Source organism: Sceloporus occidentalis, unplaced genomic scaffold (genome assembly GCF_023333645.1).
Source record: "Sceloporus occidentalis isolate IW3139 unplaced genomic scaffold, rSceOcc1.0.p SCAF_2, whole genome shotgun sequence".
Lineage (NCBI taxonomy): Eukaryota > Metazoa > Chordata > Lepidosauria > Squamata > Phrynosomatidae > Sceloporus > Sceloporus occidentalis.
The window spans coordinates 127,663,773-127,684,043 of record NW_028316982.1 but is presented as its reverse complement, the minus strand read 5'-3'; the positions used below and the strand labels follow the sequence as shown (position 1 = coordinate 127,684,043).

The 20,271-nt window shown below is 42.0% G+C and overlaps 1 protein-coding gene across 8 annotated transcripts in view; it reads right to left on the bottom strand.

Annotated features, from left to right (window-relative positions):
* The window catches only part of LOC149319007 (WASH complex subunit 2A-like), a 174,022-nt gene that overhangs the window by 70,173 nt on the left and 83,578 nt on the right, over positions 1-20,271 (bottom strand). For 7 of the 8 annotated variants that reach the window (XM_089510917.1, XM_089510914.1, XM_089510910.1 and 4 more), the window contains 3 exons: positions 13,952-14,008; positions 10,973-11,125; positions 3,825-3,943 (listed from right to left, as the gene is read on the bottom strand). In XM_089510917.1, the coding sequence (XP_089367043.1) occupies positions 3,825-3,943; positions 10,973-11,125; positions 13,952-14,008 (329 nt within the window). The remainder of the gene's footprint in view (positions 1-3,824; positions 3,944-10,972; positions 11,126-13,951; positions 14,009-20,271) is intronic. The other variant, XM_089510915.1, reaches the window with a different exon arrangement.

Sequence of the window (20,271 nt, the reverse complement as noted above, 5' to 3'; positions counted from 1 at the left end):
ATCTCACCAAAGAAGAATAGAGTAGCACTATTACTTCCCTTGATCTAGATGCTATACTTCTATTGATACAGCCTAAAATAGCATTGGCTCTTTTTAGCAGCCACAGGTCTACTAGGACTCCTAAAGCCCTTTCACATGTAGCCTCGTTGAGCCAGGTGTCCCGTATCCTTTATCTGTGCATTTCATTCTTTCTGCCTACATGTAGGGCAGGGAACCATCTAATTAAAAGATTGTATGTACAGTGCTGTCTAAATTTACAGCGTAATAATAATAATAATAATAATAATAATAATAATAATACCACCTTACATTTCTCCCTGCTGAAATTTTGTTTTATTAGTTTTGGCCCAGGTTTCTAATCTCTTGTCATTTTGAATTTTGAGCCTCTCCTCTGGGATATTAGCTACCCCTCGTAATTTGGTTTTATCTGCAAATTTCATTAGCATGCCCTCTATTCAATCATCCAAGTGGTTGATAAAAATGTTGAATAGAACTGGGCCCAGGACAGAAACCTGTGGCACCCCCACTAGTCACTTCTTTCCAGGATAAAGAGAAGCCATTGCTGAGCACCCTTTGGTCAGGAAAAATCAAATGCATAAATATAGGATGAGTGACATCTAGCTAGATAAAAGGCCATGTGAAAAGGATCTGAGGCCTAGAAGACCACAAGCTAAACATGTGTCATGTTGTGATGTGGCAGCCAAAAAGCCCTTTCCCTTTGAGTTCCATGATTTATTTATTTTTTAATAGGTCTCTCGCCCTCCATTTTCACGGGGAATTTGTTCCGGGCCCTCGTATGAAAATGGAGGCTGACGCAAATTCAAGCCTCATAGACTTGAATGGGGCACGCCCCCGGATGTGTCACCTGGGTGTGTTCACCACAGGAAACAGCTGAGGTCACCCCTCCATGGATATTCGAGGGCGCAGATCTGAGATCCGCGAGTTAGGAGGGGTGACTGTACATACAATTTCCTTTCTAAGCATTGAACACTGTAAAATTTTAACCAATGTACCTTGTCTGAGGAAACACAGACAGACTGGGGGAGATGATGATTTACCATGGTTGCTCTGGCTGATGACCTACGTCTGGGCATCGACAGGAGTAGTGTGACCGTGTTGGTGCTTCTGGACCTCTCAGCAGCATTTGACACTATAGATCATGACATCCTCTTGAATCGCCTGAGAAGGTTAGGAATAGGAGGCACTGCACTTCAGTGGTTCCGTTCCTTCCTCTCGGCCAGATTCCAGAGGGTGGTGCTCGGGGTCAGTTGCTCGGCAAGAAAGGAGCTTAATTGTGGCGTCCCTCAAGGCGCTATCCTGTCCCCAATGCTTTTTAACATCTACATGAAGCCGCTGGGAGAGGTCATCTGGAGACATGGGGCGGGGTGTTATCAGTATGCTGATGACACTCAGATATATTTTTCCATGTCTTGGTCTTCAGCTGTGACTTCAAATGGTGTCTCGCCTCTCAATGACTGTCTTAAGGCAGTAATGGATTGGATGAGGGAAAACAAATTGAAGCTGAATCCAGACAAAACAGAGGTACTTACGGTATCGGCTCCGAACCCAGGCACTGGGATACAACCTCCAGTCCTAGAAGGGGTCACACTCTCCTCAAAGGACTGTGTTCGCAGTCTGGGGGTGCTCCTAGATTCATCGCTTCACATGGCAAATCAGGTGAATGTGAGGGTCAGGAGTGCCTGTTATCAGCTTCAGCTGATACACCAGCTGCGCCCTTTCCTGGAAGTCTGGGACCTTGAGACCGTAGTACATGCCCTGGTAACCTCACGTCTTGATTTCTGCAATGCACTCTTCATGGGGCTACTCTCATGCTTGGTCCAGAAACTTCAATTAGTTCAGAACATGGCAGCCAGATTGGTCTCTGGTACATCCAGAAGAGACCATATAACACCGATCTTAAGATCACTTCACTGGCTGCTCATCAGTTTCCGGGCCCAGTACAAGGTGTTAATGATCACCTTTAAAACCCTCAATGGCTTGGGTCCAACCTATCTTTGGGACCGCTTCCTTCCATATAATCCTCCCTGCACACTTAGATCCTCAGGGAAAAATTTGTTACAGCCTCGTAAAACTAGGCTGTCAACGACCTCCCAGAGGACCTTCTCAGCTGTTGCTCCCAGATTGTGGAATGGCCTGCCGGATTAGATCCGTCATATTACCACCCTAAATAGCTTTTAAAAAGCTATAAAGACAGATCTCTTCCGGCAGGCCTTTCCTGAATAGTTCTACAGCCATCAGAAGGAAAATCCAACTGCTGACATCCAACTCCACCACAGTTATTGTATTTTTTTAAAGTATGTTTTTAATTCCACACTGTTTAATTGTATTTTAGGGGGGGGGGGTTTGAGCGTTTGGACTGTATATTTTAACTTTGTAAGCTGCTCCGATTGCTTTTTGTAGAGAGGCAGGATATAAATAAATTTTATTATTATTATTATTATTATTATTATTATTATTATTAAACTGTCCCACTACTTAATATAATCTGTGAATGAGATTATGAAGTTGATCTTGGACCCTGCCCTCATACTACTCGATAGTCTTTTAAAATCCATGCTGGCATAAAATTTGCAAGTATACTTGACAAAGCTACTGTATGATTTATTATTTCAATTTGTCTCTTGCCAAGGCAGCTTGCAACAGATAATCAAACAGTATCAAGATGAAGTTAAATAATAAAAACAATTTTTTAAAATCAATCCTCTTCCACTTTTCCCCTCCAATATGCACATCTTCACACTTACATTCACCATAATCTATCCTTCTGTTAGCTAGCTTGGAAAGGGACTTTTTGAATTCTTTGCAGTTTTCTTGGTATGTTACTATATTGATTCACTTCCTAATTACTCATTCTTGCCTTCAATCTTTTCCAGGCAAGAAAGGACCTGAGCATGATAGCACTTTATAGATCTTCTGAATAATGCCACCACACTGAATACGTGTATGTGTGCACATGGAGACATCCTTTTATACAGAACTGGTAGAAGCCACAAACTTCTTTCTCAGACCCATCCTCCTCTTTCTGGTTGTTTTGTACCTGCCTTCCATCATCAGGCCATTCTTTTTAAAAAGAACAAGTTCCTCATTCATTTTCCTTGCAAGTATCCACCCTGCTTCCTCCTCACCCCCCAGCAACACAAAACAGAACTTTCTTATGTGCACACAAACGACTTATGATGTGTTTTGGCTTTGCACTCCTTCTTCTGACTCTGCTCAGCTTCTGGGAGGCACGCAAGAGGCTGTGGCTGACTCCCAAATCCTTGATCTGTTACTGGATAATATGTATAGCAAGCCAGATCTCACAAAAATGGTCTCTTATCATCAGAGGCCTCAAGTGAGTGTCATTTCCCACTTAAATGTAGAGAGATCTAGTAGCAGCTTTGAGACTAACTGAAAGAAAGAAGTTGTCAGCATGAGGTTTTGTAGACTTCAGTATACTTCCTCAGATGCATTTACTGGAGTGGAAACCAGGGACAGACAGACAGACATATAGATATATGCACGCTATTGGTATGTGAGAATGTCAATTTAAATTCAAAATCCTTTGTGTATGGAAATTAAATAGCAAGTAATATACCTCTTTTGAATTGCTAGTTCAGTATCATGCAACTAAGCTAAACTTAACATTCTCTTTTTATCCTATGGTACTGGAGTCACTCACAATAAAATACTGGAACACTTTTCTTAATTAATTTCTCTTATATCCAGGTTAACCTGAATGCCAAAATTCAGATATGTTCAGAAAATAATGATTTTGAAATTGTGATGCAATTAGAATCAGATGCGTACTTCTGTTTGATTACCTTGTATCCTGCTGTACCTTCTTTATTCCCTGTAGCAGCATTCTTTACAGTATTGGTAATGACAGCCTTTTCCTTGAAAAGTTCCTGCTCAACATCAAAGAGCCCAGGTGCAGGTTTGGCTGTTTGAAAAACAAGACACATGTGTCTACTCTGGGAACAAAGTTATAAAGCTACAGCAAGCCATGCTGGGTTATCGCCTACAGTTACAACAATACATTTACTTAGAATGATTGAATCGTAAAGGTGGAAGGGCCCACAAAGGCCATCTAATCTAAGGCCTGTTACAGACTGCCAAAATAAAGCTGCTTCGGGTCTCTTTGGAGGCATGCTATTTAAATGATGCATGCATCCTAAGAATCCAGAAGCTGCACCAAAGCTGCATTCCAGGGCATAGGAATGGAGTGTGGCTTTGGCGCGACCTCCGGACTCTTAGGACCCATGCATCATTTACATAGCATGCCTCCAAAGAGACCCGAAGCAGCTTTATTTTGGCAGTCTGTAACAGGCCTAACTTCCTATTCTGCAAGAATACAAAACTAATCAACTCCTGAAAGGTATCCATCCATCTCTTTAAAGACCTCTAAAGATGGAAAATCCACCATCCTCCAAAAAAAGCTATTCCACTGTCAGACATCTTACAATAATAAAAAAAGTTCTTTCTTATGTATAGGTGGAATCTATTTTCTTGTCATTTGAATGCATTAGCTCATGCTCTCTGGAACATCACAGAACAAGCTTACTCCATCTACTACAAGACAACTAGTCAGTTATAGCTATCCTGTCATCTCTCCTGTGTTCTCTTTTCTATGCTAAACATACTCAGCTTCTGATTTGTTCCTCGTAAGGCTTTGTTACCAGAACTCTCATCTTGGAGACCCTTGTCTGGACAAATTCCACCTTAGAAATATCCTTCTTGAACCATTGTGCACGGAATAGGATAGAGTATTCTAGGTGAGGTCTGATCAAAGCAGGAAGGAGTGGCACTCACAGAATCATAGAGTTGGAAGAGACCCCAAGGGCCATCCAGTCCAACACCCTGCCATGCAGGAAACCACAATCAAAGCATACCCAACAGATGGCCATCCAGCTTCTGCTTAAAGACCTCCAAAAAAGGAGAATCCACCACACTCCAAGGGAGTGTGTTCCACGGTCAAACAGCTCTTACTGTCAGGAAGTTCCTCCTAATGTTAAGCTGGAATCTCTGTTCCTGTAGCTTGCGTCCATTGTTCCGTGTTCTAGTCTCTGGAGCAGCAGAAAACAAGCTTGCTCAAGCATCCTCAATGTGACACCCCTTCAAATACTTAAACAGGGCTATTATCACTTCTTAATCGTCCCTTCTCCAAGCTAAACATACCTAGCTCCCCAAGTCTCTCCTCATAGGGCATGGATCTCTTTCACATGTAGTCTCTTTAAGCCAGGTATCCCCATCCTATATCTATGCATTTCATTTTTCTGCCCTAAGTGCAGTACCTTACATTTATCCATGTTGAAATGCATTTTCTTAGCTTTGTCCCAGCTTTCTTTCTTTCTTTAATTTTAATTACATTAAAAGAATTGTACATACAATCAACATACAACAAATACACATCCAAAACATCAAACAAATCTTACATGGGCCTGATACAGACAGGCCAAAATAAAGCTGCCTCGAGTCACTTTGGAGGCATGCTGTTTAAATGATACATGTGTCCTAAGAGTCCAGAAGCCACACCAAAGCCACGCTCCAGTCCTAAGGACTGGAGTGCAGCTTTGGTGCAGCTTCCAGACTCTTAGGACGCATGCATCATTGAAATACCATAACTCCAAAGTGACCTGAAGCAGCTTTATTTTGGCCTGTCTGTATGGGGCCATAGCTAAGCATCTAACAATTACATAAAACAAGTATGCTTTCTCTAGTAGTCAGTTTTCAAATCTTTTCATCAAAATACTTTGATGCTTATCTTTTTCGATGTAAATTCTCTTAATCCTTACAAATAAAATAAGGTTATCAATTATTAATTTATGTCAAAAATGAAGATAATAAAAAATATAACAACTTATCTCTTATGGATTTTTAAAATAAAAAGTTTCTTTATTCTTCTTATTCTAAGTTATTGTTTCCTTCAATTACTGTATATACTCACATATAAGTATAGAAATTTTAGTCAAAAAATTGACCCCAAAAATCTGAGTTGACTTATCCATGGGTCAACACAAATACTGTACTTTAACTCTTATTTTAAAAAAAGAACTATCCTCTTGTGCAAGGCAAGAGCATAATCTGTCCTGGAAGCACTGACCCCTCTCTATTTTGTCATCCATCCAGCTTTTAGTAAGAGCGCAAACAGTTATACCCGCTGGAATTTTTAAAAGCTCTTTCCTTAGCTTCATCATTTAGATCCTTTGCTACATGCCCCTAAGGCGCTTTCCAGACCGCCCAAAAGGGCGGTCTGTAAAGCGCCCTCATTTGCTGTGCGGAGCAGCCTCAGTGGCCAAACCACGCAACTGCTCTGTGCAGCAAAAAAAGCCGCAAAAAGCGGCTTCTTTTTGCGGCGCCATTATGACGGTGTCATAATGGTACCAAGATGTGCGGACGCTAAGCGTTCGCTATGTCAAGATGGCAGTGCCCATGTAGAATGGGCACCGCCATTTTGTATGTGCTCGGCACGTACTAGGGTTAGGGGAGTCCGGAAAGGACGCCCCTTTCTAACCCTAGTATGTGCCGAGCATGTACTTTTTGCCCGTGCGGAACGGGCCTAAGTTTTACCCTTGACTTATCCTCAGGTCATATCAAAATCCATAAATTTTGCCCCAAAAACCTGCCCTCGATTTATATATGAGGTCGACCTACAGTCAAGTACAGTGCGCCCTTTTTTATGCGGGAGAACTGTTTCAGACCCCGCCGTGTAAAAAAAATGCATAAGCTTGAGCCCCATTGAAAGTAATAGGGCTCTTGCATGTGGTGGTGGCGGCGGTGGCATGGTGCCTCAGTCGCATGCACACGCACGACTCATTAATCTAAATGGGACACGCTGCCCCTTGCACTCCGTGCGACTTTCAATGTATGCTGAAACGCGCATATAGTGTGTCCACATGTGACGCGGGCACACTGCATATATGGTAAACTTATTTTAAATTCCATCCTTTTTTTCTTTCCCAAAGTCTTTCAGACAATTCCAATCATCCTCAATCTCTTTTGTGGATCTATTTCTCATTATAGCAGTGAGTCTGTCTATATCCATAGTCTCTCTTAATTTCATTAACCACTCCCCTTCAGTTGGAGTTTGGGGAGGTCTCCAATATTTAGTATATAATACTCTCGCTGAAGTGACCATATACAACACGATTTTGATATATTTTCCACCAATGTTGTCATTTAATTTATCTAGCATGTTGAATAAGAATATCTGTGGCATTAATGGTAGGTTTATTTGTAGGCTATCTAACATCATTTTATGTATTTTCTCCCAATACTCGGAAGCCATGGCATTTCCACCAACAATGGAAAAAATTGACCTCTGCCTTATGACATTTCCAATGTTTTTTGTTCCTGTTTTATAGATTTTATTTATTTTGTGGGTGTCATATACTATCGATACATCATTTTAAAGTAATTTTCTTTATCATTTTGGTATAGAGTAAATGTATTGGTATTTTTCCATGACTTTTCCAAAGATTCTAAATCTATTGGTTTTGCTATATACTGTGCCCAGCGTACCATTGTATGTTTTATTGTTTCTTGTTCTAAATCTAGTTTCTTAAGTACTTTGTAGAATTTAGTTATATGAGCTCTTTCCATATCAATTTTTTAAATCAAGATCATTTTTAACCTCAGTTATTCCACAATGTTTTTATCTTGTCTACAACATTCTGTTAACTGATTATATAAAAACCAATTTATATTTGGTTTTTCTTTTTGCACCTGAGCCATAGGTTTCATTGTATATTTATTATCTTCTACTAGTAGCATGTTTATATTTTAACCAGGCCTCGTTTTTGTTCTTAGTTCTATATAGAAATGCCTCCTGTGTTGATGTCCAAATCAGTGGCGGGATACACACCGCCATTTAGTACGTATAGAATACGTACTAGGGTTAGGAAGGGGCGGTGCTTCCGCACCCCCCTAACCCTAGTACGTATTCTATACGGACAAGATGGCGGCGCCCCTTCCACATGGGCGCCGCCATCTTGACGTATCGGACGCTGAGCGTCCGTACGTGTCGCGCCGCTTGTGACGTAGCGAGCGCGCCCCTGGCGCCTCGCTACGTCGCAAACGCGACGGAAAAAGAAGCTCCATTTTGGAGCTTCTTTTTCGGTCCGCGCGGGAGTCGGGCCGTCTGAAGGCTCCGGCTCCCCCGCGGACCTACTGGCGGCGGCGGCAGACCGCCGCAAATCGGCGGTCTGTACCCCGCCAGTATCTCTTTATAGAATTGGTTCTTGATCTTATTCCATACTTTAAGAAGGGATATCTGAGAAAATGGTGGCTTTGGCCCAGCTTTCTAATTGTCATGGCCAGTCATGAGAAGGATTCAGAGGATGACGAGGAGGACTTGGCCCCTCAGGTGCAGGGGGAACCTGAGGCTGAACCAAGCCCAAGCTCTGCTCTCCCAGCTCCTGGAGAGGTGGCTTAGCCAGGCCCTAGCCCTGTTGTATCACCTCCAGTAGACCCTATGGCTCAGTAGTCCAGTTTTTCCCTAGCAGAGGTTCTAGGCCTGGGAAACATAGAGGAGCAAGATACTGTGGTACCTACCTTCAGCCAAAGAAGGACTGAAAGGGTGTGCCTTTGGCGTTCCCAAAGGTTAGCTGAGCAACGCTCATTAATCACCCTGCAGCTGCAATAAGGAGCTGGCCTGATATAAATATCTGGCAGACGCCGAGCCTCTTTGTCAGAGTTTACTGTATCTGCATTCCTTTGGTGAAAGCTGCTCTCTCTAACTCCCTCAGACTTTGTTGCTGGACTCTTTGCTTCCTTTGACCTTGGACTGGATTCACTGACTTATTCTCTGGCACTCTTGACCCTGGACTGGACTTGTGGAACTGCCCTCTGGCTTTTGGTTTTGCTCCATCGGACACTGGTATGGTATTTTCATTTCGGAACTGTTTCTTTGCTTCTAGAAAGCCTTGCTTTTTTTTTACCTTTGCCTGGCACACACTTATCAGCTTTCCCGAACATATTAAGGTCTTCTTGAATTTTGATCCTGTCTTCTGAGATATTAGCTACTCCTCCTAAGTTAGTGTCATCTGCAAATTCAATAAGCATACCTTCTATTCTTTAATAGAATCATAGAGTTGGAAGAGACCACAAGGGCCATCCAGTCCAACCCCCTGCCATGCAGGAATTCTCAGTCAAAGCATCCCCAACAGAAGACCATCCAACCTCTGTTTAAAGACCTCCAATAAAGATGTAGAATAGCACTGGGCTCAGGACAGAACCCTGTGGTATCCCACTAGTCACTTCTCTCTAGGACAGTGGTTCTCAACCTTCTTAATGCCGCGACCCTTTAATACAGCTCCTCATGTTGTGGTGACCCTCAACCATAAAAATTGGGGTGTCCTAAGACCATCAGAAATATGTGTTTTCCAATGGTCTTAGGCGACCCCTGTAAAAGGGTAGTTTGACCACCAAAGGGGTTGTGACCCACAAGTTGGGAACCGCTGCTCTAGGGTGAAGAGGAGCCATTGCTGGGCACCCTTTGGGTTCGACTAGTCAACCAATTATAAATCCACCTAACAGTCACATTGTCTAGCCCACATTTCACCAGTTTGTCTGCAAGAATATTGTGGGGGACCTTGTCAAAGGCGTTACTGAAATCAAGATATGCTATATCTACAGCATTCTCTTCATCTGGTAATTTTATCAAAAAAGGAGATGAGATTAGTCTGGCATGGCTTGCTTCTCAGAAACCCGTGCTGACTTTTTGCGATTATTGCATTGCTTTCTATATGTTCACAGACTCTGTTTAATGATCTGCTCTAGAATCTTTCCTAATAGAAGAAGTCTTGTGTTTTAGTTAATCAGGTAAGGCAATATATAAAAAGAATTCTGAATAACCACAAAGTATATATATGTATGTTTCTTCCTAAATTCTCACTGTAATCTTCATTTCCAACACAATGTTCTCCTCATTAAGGAAAGAGAAATAACTGAAGAAGGAACTATAAAGCTTGGACACTGAGTGTAATTTCACAACAAAGTAAATGAGTAACAAATGAGCAACTATTCTTAAATGGTATGTTTGTGTGCTCTCAAAAAACAATAAAAATGACTTGCAGTCTCAGAATCTTGCAAAGAAAGGCATGTTTTCTTCCTAAATCCAAATTTTCATTCCAACAAAAGTTGGCTTTATATTACTGTGGTAGAAGGATTATTTTAAAGAGGTTTAATGTGTTTTTATTTTTTACTATGTTTTAATGTGTTTTGAACTGTTGTAAAGTTTTTTTAATAGAAATATTTTATTTAATGTGTTTAAACTTTTGTATCATTTAGGTTTTTGATGTACTTTGTCCCTAACATGATGTACCAAGAATAAAGGCGAGATAGTCAATAAATAAATAAATACATAATACAAATTAGCTTCAATTTTTTCTTACCCTTTCTACCTGAAGGCAAGGACCATTCACCTGTTATGCAGCATTAAGTTTCAAAAATATCCATCAAGCCCTTTTTCATATCACCTGCTCCTCCCTCTCACCATTATGGGTTACAGTTGTGGAACACAAATCATCTCTCTCATTCTTATCACAAGTCTGCAACTGCATCCATATAATTAATGTGTAAGATAGAGCTATACTCATCAGAAAGTGATGCCTGCAGTTCATGTCACTGTGTATCAAGGCCATTTTAACAGTGTCTCTCATCTTACAAATATCTTATAGTTAAACAAGATTTCCTCACACAATTATCTTCATGGTATGAAAAGCTTCATCTAATTAGATGTCTTCCTGCCAAACAACTCTTAATGAAACAGAAGGGAAGCAGTAAAAGAAATGGTGACATTAAATATATGATTTGGAACTGTGAAAAACAAATCTGGTTACTCTAAGATTCCTCAGAATGTTTGCTATCAACAAGCCACCTGAGTCAGAAAAGCAAGACAATGTAAGGAAAATGGAGGTTATTTGATAGGAAAGAGCGAAGAGGGTTAAAGAAATTGTACTGATAAACTCACCTGAAAGAGAATCTGCGTTATTTGACTTGAATTCGTCATCATCGAACATGCCAATATTTCCATGAAATTTCTCAGCTGTATCTGTAATTGATTCTATCAATTTCTTATCTTCTTTTCCCATTAAAAATGATGGGCTAAACACATCATTTCTACCTATAAATATTGGGCAGATGTCATCATCATCGGTGTTCTTTAATTTAATAGAGTTCTTAAGCTGTTGTCAACAAATTGCCATGTAACTTATAATTACTTTCTAACTATTAGCTTCGATTGTGAGTTCCTGTATGGCACGGGCTTGGACTGGATGGCCATTGTGGTCTCTTCCAATTTATGATTCTACGATTCTATAAATACAAATATAGACAAGCCAAGGCACAGATAGGGAACTTAGCCAATTTTTGCTCCCAATTGACTTCTAATTTTGAAATAATGTTTTTAAATGTTAAACAGTAAAGAAGGTCTTGCAATGCACTTAAAAGGTCTTGCAATGCGCTTAAAAACTTCCACAAAAAGGAATTCACCATAGGTCCTTTAAGGGCTGTTTGGCAGAGCTAGGGACCATAAAAACAATCTGGGCTATTTGTACTTCTGCAAATCTTGCTATTCCAGGCCTATTGATATATCTGTGTTCACAGGTGGTGCCATTTTTGTTGGAAGAGACTACAAGGGCCATTCAGTCCAACCCCCTGCCATGCAGGAACTCTTAATCAAAGCATACCTGACAGATGGCCAAAATATATGAAACACTATATATGATACATCCAGACTGAACAATGGAAGTTGGCAAAATGATCAATTCCCCCACCTCTTAATCACTATTTAACAACAATTTATAAAAGGAAGGCAATTTCCAAATTCTGGATTCTAGGTTTGAAATGTTAAAAAAGCAAAAAACAAAAACAAAACCACAAAATAATCAAATGAGATCATATAAAGCATTACACTGCTGTAGTTTTCACAGATTGTATTGTCCAGGTACATATCACAATCAAATCAGTGCTGTCAAGTATTCTGAGAATTTACATGCCTTACAACAAGGTTACCTATTTGTCAATTTGTGCCAGTAAGCAGAGGTGTCACGGGGGGGGGGGGGGTGAGTTTGGGAGGTGCAGACTGCACTAAATGACACCTCAGATGAGGATGTACACCCGGTGGTATTGCAACGGCTGCTGGGTGGTCACTTCCCTTTCTTGTTCACCCAGCAGCCATGCCAGACCCTGAGTAGGACCTTTGGAGGCCACAGTTTCAGCCCAATCAGCAGTGGCCATCGCCAAGGAAAGCAGTACCTTTTACTTAGTCTGGCAGTAGCCATGCCAGATCCTGAAGAGGACCTCCAGAGGCCACAGCATGGCCCCCCTCGACTGTAGAATACTCAGTAGTAGTTTTGCCAGTTCCTTCCTCTAACCTAGACTACAACACCTTGTATTTGTTGGTGATTTCCCATCCAAGTATTAATCAGGGCTGACTCTACTTAGTATAAGGAGCCCTGGTTAAATGCCTGTACTGCAGCCACTCACTCAAAACAACAAGGTTGTGAGTTCAAGACCAGCAAAGGGCTCAAGCTTGACTCAGGCTTGCATCTTTCTGAGGTCGCTAAAATGAGTACCCAGATTGTTGGGGGCAAATTAGCTTACAGTTGTAAACTGCTTAGACACTGCTTAGGCGGTATAAAGTGGTATATAAATGAAGCTTGTTTGTTTAAGTAAAATATTCATTTAAAAAAAACTATCCACAACCACCCAGACTTTAATTAGCAGATCAGCAACTTTTACTTTTTATAAATAAATTATGTCTCCTCTCTACTACCACACGGAGAGGGAGTATTGTCTGGGTGAATTTTAAGTTCATGTGAGAAAATAATGAGACTTCAAAGGCCTACCTAGGACTCCAGATGAACTAACAGTGCACCTGAGAACATGCTCCGGAATACCATGATGCACTTGTCAAAGGGTTAAAGTCAGCACACCGGGAAATGCTTAGATGTGTGTGTGTCTGACCATGAGCATCCAGCACTGGGAAGGACAAAGCTGGTCATACACAGCTGATGCTCATAGGCTCAAGGACACTCTGGTGCCTGCGTGCACTAAACCTGGATGATGAAATATGTGTCTGGATTGTACAGGAGAACACTTTAGAGTGTGGGACAGGAAGTAATTGAGTTTGGGAGACTGCATGGTCTGAAGGCTATATAAACTCAAGGGCTTCCAGTAATTGCTTGTGGGTTGTAGTAGGAGTTGGTATTCGTGTGATCTGTATTATAGTGTTGGTGATTTGGATAGCACTCTGTAAATAAAGATAGCACTTTGGGAGACTTGGCTTGTCTGGTCGTTAATCAGCTGAAGCCTGGCATCAGTTATTGAGAGTCCCCGGAGATTCCTGCATTCCTTCAGTTCCTGGAAGACATCCAGCTGCTGTTATCTCTACTGAGGGCTGTGAACCACGTTATACTCTGCTATATTCCAGCATAGGTTATATGGCTCAGATGAGTTGCTGACAGCACTAAACTTATGTGAGGTTGTTTGCATGTGCATATACCTTCAAGTTACCTGTCGACTTCTGGCAACCCCAAAAATTTCCTAAGATTTTCTTATGCAAGGACTTCTTAGAGGTAGTTTGCCATTGCCTACCCTTGAAATACAGCCCACTGCACCTTGTATTCCTTGATGTTTTCCCATCCAAATACTAACCAGGTCTGACCCTGCTTATCTTCCAAGATCAGATGAGATCTGGCTCCTCAGGGTATGTACAACTAGGAGTGACAAGGTTACTACACAAATATTTATGTTTGAGTTTCACTGGTTTAAATAAAAGAAAGTATTGTAAGCTTTCCTTCTCAAGAGAAAGACTGGACAGGTATGTCCATACCCTAACTAGAGCAGTCCTGGAATCCTTTGCAAAGCATATCAATATTCTGGGAACACAATTAACTTGGATACAGAAAATGTCAATGACTTTAGATAAGCTGTAGATTACTCATACCTGGAAAGAGAGAAACTGCTCCAGCAGGAACCGTCCTTACAACTTTTGTTGATGGCTCTAAGAATATACAGAGTACAGAGTAAATTATCTGCCATGATGATCACCCCACCCCTCATGAAGTCCTATCCATATCAACTTAGCAACAATTTGGATGTTACCAGAAGTCAAAGTTAGTGTGAATTTTCAGAGTCAACTGGCAGCATGTATTAATAACATATCAAACCAAACTCAAGTAAGGGGGGAACAGAGAGAGTATATGGCTCAGTGGTAGTGTACATTATTTGAATGCTCAGTTCCTGACATCTCTAGTTAAAAAGATTAGGCAGCAGGTGATGTTCACATTGTTCAATACACTAGACAGCAACCTGAAGAATGGGCAAGACTGATCTAGTCTGATTTATTGCCTGCATGTCTTAATAACTGCTACATCACGTTGTAACACAGCAGCAAGCTGAGAATTATTGTAGTTTTGCTCTCCGCAGCCACTCTCATGACTGGGTTAGGTATTTAATGAAGTGGGCAAGTTTTCCCTGCAATGTACAACCTTAGATGATAGATAGAAATTATAGGTTTGAATGCTATTGGTGGGAATTTGACTGTTAAAAGTAGACATGTCAGACTTCACCCTAGGTCTCTTCAAAATGTGAGTTTTCTATGTTTTAAGTGGGTTTTGCTTCAGCCTAAAGTGTTACAGTGTATTATGGTATAGTATGCACTTTGTTACTCAAGTTTCGTGTATGTCAGAACTGACACTTGCTTTCATAGAATCACAGAGTTGGAAGAGACCACAAGGGCCATCCAGTCCAACCCCCTGGCATGCAGGAACTCTCAATGCTTTGAAGCAACAATGCTTCAAAAATGCTTTGAAGTAACAGTGGATATTTCTCATTCCTCAGCTTTTGTTCACATACTTGAGCACTATAAATATTATATCCAAATAATAAATCTAAAATTCACTGGATGTATACATCGTACTATACACAGTTATACGATGTATGAAGATGTTACTTACCTATAATTGTGGTTCTTTGAATGGTCATCTGTGAAATTACAAAAATGGGTTTGATCTGCACCTCTAAAAAATAGCTCCTATAGCTAAGAAGAGTGATTTGGGTGTAAATTCACCTCTGCTGCAGCCCCAGAAGCATCTGTATTCCCCCCCTCTACCTCAGTTCCCATATACTGCAGCATATAGAGGAGGACTGGAAGCATCTATGCCAGCAAGAAACAGCTCAAATTAGAAAGGAGGATGGGTTATGTCACACTTAAAGAACCACTGTTACTTACATGTAACTTGTTCTTCTTTGTGGTCTCTATAACTCACACAAATGGTTGGCTGATAAGCTAACACACCTGAAGGAAGGATGGCTGTTGAATCAGACCTTTCACTATGTTGGTTGCCCTCCTCTGGACATGTTCCAGCTTGTCCACATCCTTCTTGAATTCTGATGACAAGAACTAGACACAGTATTCAATATGAGGTCTGACCAAAGCAGAATAAAGCGGCACTATTATTTCTCTCAATCCAGACACTATATTCCTACTGATCCAAATTGTAATTGCATTGGCTTTTCTAGCTGCCGCATCACACTGCTAATTTATGTTCACCTTTTGAGTTCCATAGGTGAACCCATTATAAAATCCACCTAACAGTCACATTGTCTAGCCCACATTTTCCTTACTTTTTGTACAAAGATATCATGGGCCACTGGTCAGTGATATACTACATCCACAGCATCCCCCTCATCTACCAAGCTTGTGATTAATAAATAATAATAAATAAAACTTTTATTTATATCCCGCTTTTCTGTTACAAGACAATCAAAGCGGCTCACAACATATTAAAATCCACATTTACAAAATTATGTCCCAAATTCCCAAATTATAAAAAAAGAGTGAGAGAGATTAGTCTGGTATGACTTGTTCTTGAGAAACCCATGTTAACTTTTAGTAATCATGGCATTCTCTTCTAACTGCTCACAGACTGACTGTTAAATGATCTGCTTTAGAATCTTTCCTGGTATTGATGACAGGCTGACTGGCAGTAATTGTTTGGGTCCTGTTTTTTTTCCTTTTTTGAAGATGGGAACAGCATTTGCCCTCCTCCACTCTGCTAGGACTTCTGTTCTGCAGGAATTCTCATAGACTATTGCCAGTGGTTCTGAGATTACTCCTGCCAATTCATATAATATCCTTTGGTGAAGTTCATCTGGCCCTAAAGACTTGAATTTGTTTTGACTAGCCATGTATTCCAGTGCTACCTTTTAACCCAGTCTGTGCTGCATTTCCCCTATTGCATCATCTTCTTCATTTTCCCCAGGTTGAGCAGTGTTTTCCTTTTGGCAGAAGAACGAGACATAGTAGGTGTTGAGTAGTTCCGCCTTTACTCTGGTCCCTGTTAGCATTTCACCATCTTCCCAGGACAACAGCCCTTCCATTGCTTTCTTCTTCCTCCTTTTGCTACAGACATAACCAAGAAAACCTTTTTTTGTGACCTCTTAGTTTTGTACTTTCTTTTATGAGAAGTAAAAATGGAAAGGCATAAAGTTTTCTCCATCTCCAATGATATAGGAAAGATACCCCATCACCACTGGCAAGACAGTCTTTCATTGATCCCATGAGCAGTACCTTCCACATTTGGTATTCTGTATGAAGGTGAAAAGGTCAATCTCCGAAGTGCCCCACTGAGACAACAGATTGAGATGCACAGGCTAATCAAGCTCCCACATGTGGGAAGTTGCCCTAGTGTGACGTAGAATATCTGCCCTGCTGCTGCCCTCCTCTGGGGGGTAGACTGCAATTGTCTAGGTCAGGGGTAGGCAACCTTTTTGAGCCAGGGGCCGGGTTGCTGTCCCTGGGGAGCCAAAGCCAAAAAATAAATAATTAAATAATTTTTTTAAAAAATAAATAAAAAATAAAGGAAACTTGGCTATTATTAAGATTAAAAATAACAAAAAATAAAATAAAAACAAGGGAGACTTGGCTATTATTAAGATTAAAAATAACAAAAAATAAAATAAAAACAAGGGAGACTTGGGTATTATTAAGACTAAAAATAACAAAAAATAAAATAAAAAACAAGGCAGACTTGGGTATTATTAAGACTAAAAATAACAAAAAATAAAATAAAAAATAAAGGAAAATTGGATATTATTAAGACTAAAAGTAACAAAAAACAAAACAAAAAACAAGGGAGACTTGGATATTATTAAGATTAAAAATAACAAAAAATAAAATAAAAACAAGGGAGACTTGGATATTATTAAGGCTAAAAATAACAAAAAATAAAATAAAAATAAAGGAAAATTGGATATTATTAAGACTAAAAATAACAAAAAACAAAATAAAAAAGAAGGGAGACTTGGATATTATTAAGATTAAAAATAACAAAAAATAAAATAAAAAACAAGGGAGACTTGGATATTTTAAATAATAAAAATTAACCAAAAATAATAAAAAAAATTAATACATTCAAACCACACTGACTCTCTTACACAGGCCTGCCCTGAAAAAAGAAATAAAAACTAAGGGAGACCTGAAATGGCCACTCACCTGCCCTTCTCCTGCTGCTCCTGCGAATTACAAAGAAGAAGCTTTGTAATTCGCGCCAAAGACAAAGAGCCCTTTGCCCTCCTTCTGGCCCAGAGTACTCCTCCACTCCACCGCCTCCTCCTCCTCCTCTTCTCAGGCTCCGCCTCCTTAAGGGGCCAGCTCCCATTTTAGGCCGGCACGTGGCCAGGGCCAGGGTCGCAGAGGAGGAGGAGGAGGAAGCAGAGGAGGAGGTGGCTGGCCAGCCAGCCGCATGCGGCCCTGAAAGGCAAGGGGGATGCGCGGGGGAGGAGGAGGTTAGAGAAGGAGGCGGAGGTGGGTGGCTGGCTGGCCACGGCCAGAGGGAGCGCGCAGGGGGCGGAGAAGAAGGAGGAGGCAGAGGAGGAGGCGGATGCGGAAGTGGGTGGCTGGCCAGCTGCATGAGCAGCCGCAGCCATAAGCTGCGGCGGGGGCGGCAATCGGCAGCAGGACCAGGATGGGGCCGGTCCCAAGGCCTCGCCAGGCCGGATCCGGCCCGCGGGCCGTAGGTTGCCAACCCCTGGTCTAAGTGTTCCTCTGAAGGCGCAACAAATGCTGAGAAATGTTTTGACCAGTTGAGATACCAGGCTTACTCTATCCACTGAGTGGGCACAAATTTCTTCTCATTCAGGTGAAGTCCCAGCAAGATTAGCACACTTAACATTTCATGCAGGCTGGTTTAAAAATGGGCCATAAGGAGCCAATTATTTAAGTATGCACAAACAACAATACCTTAAGTTCTCAGTTGGGCAACTACCATAATCATGCATGTTATGACTACTCTAGGAATGGTGGAAAGACCAAAGACAACATCTTGGTAATGACGCCACACTGAGTGATCATGACATGTGTACTCCAGCCACCTCGAGAGCAGGTAGTGAGGTTGGTGGGGTTTCAATGCAGCTTTGGAAAAGGCAGTTTCAAGCCACGTTTTCGTGCCCGTCTGTTTCGCCTCATAGTGATGCTGGAAGTCTTTATTACCTTTTTGTTGATCATACCACATGAAAGCATGCCATCCAGATATTGCATTAGAACCTTCGACATTTAATACTTTTCCATTGGCTAAGATTATCCAGTTGTCTATCCATGTCATACAGCAGGCATAATATTAGCGTTTGAAATTCAGTAGTGAACAACCACTTTTTTCTTTTTAATTGGTCTGTGTAGACCATTTTAGCCTTCATTTTCTCCCCATCCACAGCAATTTAAACATTTCCTTTTGCCAGATGTTAAAGCGCTTTTCATTAGTTATTATTGGAAGATTTTGAAATAGGTACATTAGTTTTGGTAGAATATTCATTTTTATTATGGACATTTTCCCCAGAAATGATACTTGCAGTTATGTGCATTTTTTTTAGATCCTTAATTTTTTTCCATACTCGACCATAGTTATTTTCAAAAAGATCAGCATTCCTTTTTGTTAAATATATACAGCACGCCTGCGTCATACACGCGCGCGCTCAAGCCGCGGGGAGCGCGCAGGGCGGAGTGTCCCATTCAATTGAATGGGCGCACGCGCCCGTGGTGCCCACGTGCCGCCACACCGCCGCACACGAGCCCCATTGTTTCCAATGGGGCTTGTGCATAGGCGGAATTCACCTTACGCGGAGGGGTCTGGAATGGATCCCCCGCATAAGGAGAGGGCCGACTGTATCTAAATATTTTATCTTTCTGTCTCTTTTAAATTAGGCTTTTTCTCTCAGCTTGTTTTCCTCTTCTTTTAAAATATTTTTGTTAAGATCACCATCTTTTCTCAATTGATTTTAAAGCCTGTCACCTTTCCGAAATCTTGAAGAACAGTTAACAACTTTTTATACTCTTTAATGGATCTTTTAAAAAGAGCGCAAGATCATCTGCAGAAGCTTTAAGTTTGTAATTATATTATTTTCTTTTAATTCCTTGGGGAGGAGCAGCAGCAGCAGCAGCAGCAGTAGTGAGGGAGAGAGGCAGCGTTTGTTGGGCTTAGCTGGCCCCTGGAATATCCCCCCTCCCACCTGGCAGCCCAGCAGCAGCAACAGAGGCAAGGGCACCGCCCAGGGCCCTTTAAAAAGAGGCCCAGGAACAGCACCCTCGGTGAGGAGCAGCAGCAGCAGCAGCAGCAGCAGCAGCAGTGAGGGAGAGAGGCAGCGTTTGTTGGGCTTAGCTGGCCCCTGGAATATCCCCCCTCCCCCCTGGCAGCCCAGCAGCAGCAACAGAGGCAAGGGCACCGCCCAGGGCCCTTTAAAAAGAGGCCCAGGAACAGCACCCTCGGTGAGGAGCAGCAGCAGCAGCAGTAGTGAGGGAGAGAGGCAGCGTTTGTTGGGCTTAGCTGGCCCCTGGAATATCCCCCCTCCCACCTGGCAGCCCAGCAGCAGCAACAGAGGCAAGGGCACCGCCCAGGGCCCTTTAAAAAGAGGCCCAGGAACAGCACCCTCGGTGAGGAGCAGCAGCAGCAGCAGTAGCAGTAGCAGTGAGGGAGAGAGGCAGCGTTTGTTGGGCTTAGCGGGCCCCTGGAATATCCCCCCTCCCCCCTGGCAGCCCAGCAGCAGCAACAGAGGCAAGGGCACCGCCCAGGGCCCTTTAAAAAGAGGCCCAGGAACAGCACCCTCGGTGAGGAGCAGCAGCAGCAGCAGTAGTGAGGGAGAGAGGCAGCGTTTGTTGGGCTTAGCTGGCCCCTGGAATATCCCCCCTCCCACCTGGCAGCCCAGCAGCAGCAACAGAGGCAAGGGCACCGCCCAGGGCCCTTTAAAAAGAGGCCCAGGAACAGCACCCTC